We start from the raw sequence: 5,296 nt of genomic DNA, 5'->3' as shown, positions 1-5,296 counted from the left end.
GCAGGTGAGCATTTCATCAGAACCGTGAAGCCTCATCAAATGAAGTTCTGTGAGGAGCGTTTCCTCTTCCGGGTCTCTCCTGTCAGGATCGTTCTGGTGGAGAGCATCCCGGTGGGTGTGGAGTTCAACTCCAGCACCTCCCACCCCTCCATCTTCCAGGCGTGGATGAGCCTGATGAGCGAGGCGCGCAGCAGCGTGGACATCGCCTCCTTCTACTGGACGCTGACCAACAGGGACACGGGGACGCAGGAGCCCTCAGCCGTGCAGGTGAGATGCTCCAAACGATTGGACGGAAAGATTCAGCGTGGAGGAAGTACGACCGGTGAGGGAGAACCTAAAGAAAACCTGTTTGTTCAGGGAGAGACGGTCCTGCAGACGCTGAGTGAACTATCAGGGAAGCTGAAAGTTCGGATTGCAGTGAACACACCGCAGGAGAAACAGCGAGAAGACCTGAGGCTCCTGAACGACTCGGGTAAACGCTGTCCTGCGAGAACGCCACGCGCCTCCAAAAAACAGAACGTTCAGCTTTCACAGTTTGTCAAGATACTTGGAGAGATGGAAAAACTTCAGGAAGTAAAACTTTAGAGGAAATATTTGTTTGATTTTTATAGATATGTTTCTCAATTATTTTATCTAGTTTATTATTAATGTAAACTTTTCCTGAATTAATCTGTTTACTCATCATGACTGAACTTTTCTGTTTGAGTTTTTCTGGCTTTTCTTCATCATTTAACTTTGCTGAGTCTTTACTTCACTAGAAGCTCTTTTAACAATCCAAAAGTTACTAATATTCAACACTTCACCGTAGAGCTCCAGATATTCATCACTTTAAAGTCCCATTAGCTGTCACACATCTGTGTGTGTGTGTACATTGTGTTTATGAAAAATAAGGGGAGAATTTCCTCCAGCTGGATTTCAGGTGTTCGGTCAGGTTCAGGTGTCTGCTCACAGGTGGGGGCGTGTCTGTCCACTCTGAACTGCTCGCCTCTCGTAATGGCGGCAGGGGAACTTTCATGATTTTAGACAACACTGGTGCACGTATGTTGGTCCCCATCCCATAATAAAATAATGATCAGTTTCGTCCTTGTTGGATTCACAATACCAGACAGCGGTACTTCCGCTCGCTGTTACAGCCGTCGGATTGACGTTAATCTTCCACCTTATGCATTAAAACAAAAGCTCGTTTTCTTCCAAAAACTATAAATTAATCCCACATTCTCTCTTTATGCAATAAAATTTAAATCGTCGAATATTCAAATAAGTTTATGTTTATTTTAGACAGTTTTATCACGATTCGCCCTGGGCAGCATGGCGCCCATGGCGAAACGTGAATTCTGTCAAACTTTTGAGTTATTTTATTTATGGGTTTGATTATTACTTTTTTCTAAAACATTTTACACAAAATAATTGGTGTGTTGAACTGTTAAAAAAATAAAATAATTTCAATTTGGCGCCCCCTCCAACAGATGCTGCCTAGGCAGCCGCCTATCTCCCCTCTGCTGGCTGCATGGAGGCCCGAGGGCTTGAAGTAAAGGTCACCTTTTCTTTTCCAGGAGCTGACATCAGGATGGTCAACATGAAGGCTCTCACCTCCGGCGTCCTCCACACCAAGTTCTGGATTGTAGACAAGAAGCACGTCTACATCGGCAGCGCCAACATGGACTGGAGGTCGCTCACTCAGGTTCAGACTCACTCCAGGTCGTTTGACGTAGAGGAGGATCCTCCTCCTGACTCAGTTTGTTCAGAAGAAACCCACTTTAGTTAGTTTTATGTTGTTTCTACAAAAAGCAGATCAGTTCATCAGAGAACCACCAGGGGGCTCTAAAGTGTCAGAAGTCTTTTGCTTGAGGTTTCAGTTTGTGTTCCTGTGGCGTCTGCAGGTGAAGGAACTGGGCGCCATGGTCTACAACTGCAGCTGTCTGGCTGAAGACCTGGGTAAGATCTTTGAAGCGTACTGGTTTCTGGGGGCCAGTCAGTCCATCCCGTCTCCGTGGCCCCCCAGCTTCTCCACCCAGTTCAACAAGGACACGCCCCTCCAGCTGGCCCTCAACGACACGCCGTCCAGCGTTTATCTGTCGGTGAGAAGCGGAAGAAGAGCGCCGTTTGAGACGGGAAGTTCTGCCCCCCTCTGACCGTCTGTGCCCCCCCAGAGCTCCCCGCCGTCCTTCTGTGCCGCCGGCAGGACGCCAGACCTGCAGTCCATCCTCAGCGTGATGGAGGACGCCGAGAGCTTCATCTACATCGCTGTCATGAACTACCTGCCCACCATGGAGTTTTCTAGACCGCAAAGGTGAAACCTGATGTCTCCATTATTCTACTTTTCTTTCCTGATTTTTCACTGTAATCTATTAAATCTTGAATTATTCGTTTTTAAAAGAAGTTTACTCCTGTTCGTCCTTTTCTACATTGAAAATTGTTTTGATTTTCTTGAGAAAGATAACAAAAAAAAGTTTTTTATACTCTGGGAACTGATTTACAAGTGAACAAAATGTTTTTTTAGTCAAATAAAACATGAAAACAACATAAACTCCTGAAAACAAACAGCTAAAACAACCAATAATCTTCTTCTGCTTGTGTAGCTCCAGTCTCCTTACATGAAGATCCACAGCAGAGCTTTAATTTTGTCGTAAAAAAGCCAAACTCCTCCTGCTGCTTCCATGTTGCTTTTAGAAAATACAAGATAACAGAAATGATTCAAGATGGCCTCTCCTAAAAACCTCCCTAAATGCAGCTCTGGGTCAGGATTGAGATTAGAAAACCAAACGAGAAAAAAACGGGTCAAAATTCTGAAACGTGAATCAAAGCAAAACCTAAAAGTGGTTTTCACTTCACAAATTACTTTTTTGCTTTAAGACGAAATATTATTTTCTGTGATGCTAAAATATATTTAATAATCTGAGTTTTTAAAGGGTTACCAAACCCTATGTAGACTTTTTTTGTCTGTTGACTTCTATGAATGAAAAGGGTTGTCTGTTGGTCATGAAAATGACAAAATAAACTTGTTTGATTCTTGAAAATATAGTATAAAATCGCCTTAGTACTGCCCTCTACAGGCTGAGCGGAGGTATTACAGTTAAATTTCGTAGTTGGTCAAACCATTTAAGAACCACGTCATTTCAGACGTCTGACATCATGATCTGCAGCTCCTGTAATGATAACAGTCCGGCCCCCAAGCCCCGCCCCTCTGACTGGATTTTCACATTTCGGCTGTGGGTGGAGTCAGCCTCCATCTTCCCTGTGTGGTCACCTTCAAAGTCCTAAATTGACCGAACGGCGCTGCTCTGTTCAGGTACTGGGGCGACATCGACACGCAGCTGCGGCGGCTGGCCTACGAGAGGAAGATCAAAGTTCGTCTGCTGATCAGCTGCTGGCCCAACTCTCAGCCCGTCATGTTTCCCTTCCTGAAGTCTCTGGCTTCCGTTTACGACCCCAAGAGCAAACTGGACATCCAGGTGGTGAGTGGACCTGCTCCAGTGGAGATGGAAGAGTTCGAACCATGCAGACGCTGGGTAATCGGGTGTTTTTCTCCCCCTGTCAGAGGCTGTTCGTGGTGCCTCCAAACCCCGGACCGGAGATTAAATACGCCAGAGTGAACCACAACAAGTACATGGTGACGGATAAGGTGGCATACATCGGTAAGGTTTGATGCGGGTCAAACCGTCCCTGCAGGCGGGTGCGGGATTCTTCAAGAACCCTCTGACTTCATCCATGTTTCTGTTTCAGGAACATCCAACTGGTCGGGGGATTACTTTCTGCACACGGCGGGCTCCGCGCTGGTCATCAACCAGACCGAGTCCCGGTCCGAGGCGCCGACCGTCCAGGCCCAGCTGCAGGCTGTGTTTGAGAGGGACTGGGAGTCGGAGTACAGCACCCCCCTGACCCACAGCTCAGACCGCACAGACTTCTGCTAGCCGTCCTCCACATCCTGTGACTCTTGTTTGACACTTTCTCCTCAGCGCTGAAACTGTGGTCCTCACAAACATAAACTTTGGCCTCACTGGGAGCTTTGATCCCAGATCATCTCAGGGATGAAACTTTAGTGTTTGAGATATTTTTTTAATCATCATGACATTGGAAGTTCAGACTGTTTCATGCTTTAACTGTGAAAATCTGACTTTTAACTAAATAAAAACATAAATTCTGCAGAACATTTATTGGATTGAAAGGATTTTACATTTGTGGAGCGACGATCAGTTCATCACTTATCAACTCATCAATGGTCGCCTCCTGCTGACCAGAGGGAGAATCACAGCTAAACTAGACTGAACCGGATCCTTGAAGACGATGCCACAATGTTTAAAGAGATAAAAAAACTTAAGGGTTTTTCTACATTTGCAAGTATTTCTGGGTTAAAACTAAATTTAAAAAAGTGAAATGTGCTGCTAATAAAGTTTGTGGTTCTCCTGTGAAAAGAAATCTGTTCCATATCTATTACAATATCCAAATAACAGATTTGGATGATGATTTTACAGCCGTTACTGCGACGATCAGAGACTTATCAATACATGGTTGAGTTTACTGAGCGAAGCAGAAGGAACGTCTGAAGCTTCTGATGTTTTTACTCACTAGATGTCACCAAAACTCCATCTTTCAAATGGTTTACTCAACATTTATTAACACAAAACATCAAATGTGAAGATTCAAAATATGATTTCAAACTTCAAATGTTCAAACAGGTTTATTAGAATTTATATAGAAAATTATTCATTTTTTTCTTTGCTAACATGTTCCATGTGGTTGTTTGTGTTGGCTGGAGGCATTTAGACGATCCAGGGTTTATCTTCAATTAGTTTGTTAAAAGATAAAAGTTTAGGCAAAGTCTGGTTTGTCAAGAGTAAATTAGAATGTAAAGATGTCAAATAGAAACACAGACTTTGTAAAAATGCAATACATTTATAGATTAAAAGAACAAAGACTAAACTGTTGGTATAAGTAGACATTTGGTTTTTCTGTTATTTGACAATAATTCACTAAAAGATGATCAGAATAAGATACAAACTTGATAATATTTAATCATTTTAAACAGATCAAACACATGAAAACAAAACAGATTTAAAGAAAGTTATTAAAATGATTTACAAGTCAACTTTATGAAGGTCTAAGGAGGTTTTTTGATGGTCTGGAAGGTCCAGCTCTTTACAGACCTACAGAGGATTTCAGACCAGGAGAAATGTTTCTCTGAGGAAACCTTTAACCGCTGACGCACCACGTCTGGCGCTGACGCAGTTTCCTGGGCAAACGCTAGAAGATCCTATTGATGACAAGACCCTAAGAGTGATCATGTCTCAGAGACAGA

At 43.5% G+C, this 5,296-nt stretch overlaps 1 protein-coding gene across 1 annotated transcript in view; it reads left to right on the top strand.

Moving 5' to 3' along the window:
* The window catches only part of pld3 (phospholipase D family, member 3), a gene marked incomplete in the record, with an annotated part of 8,734 nt that extends 4,421 nt beyond the window's left edge, over positions 1–4,313 (top strand). Inside the window, 8 exon segments of the mRNA XM_024277659.2 lie at positions 87–267; positions 358–472; positions 1,554–1,681; positions 1,881–2,078; positions 2,151–2,290; positions 3,290–3,455; positions 3,539–3,635; positions 3,724–4,313. Coding sequence (XP_024133427.1) covers positions 87–267; positions 358–472; positions 1,554–1,681; positions 1,881–2,078; positions 2,151–2,290; positions 3,290–3,455; positions 3,539–3,635; positions 3,724–3,911 — 1,213 coding nt within the window.
* Positions 4,314–5,296: the final 983 nt, after the last annotated feature.

The sequence above is a fragment of the Oryzias melastigma genome, linkage group LG13 (genome assembly GCF_002922805.2).
Source record: "Oryzias melastigma strain HK-1 linkage group LG13, ASM292280v2, whole genome shotgun sequence".
Taxonomy (NCBI): Eukaryota; Metazoa; Chordata; class Actinopteri; order Beloniformes; family Adrianichthyidae; genus Oryzias; species Oryzias melastigma.
Note: the sequence above shows the minus strand (reverse complement) of the source record. Positions and strands in the feature narration are given on the sequence as shown.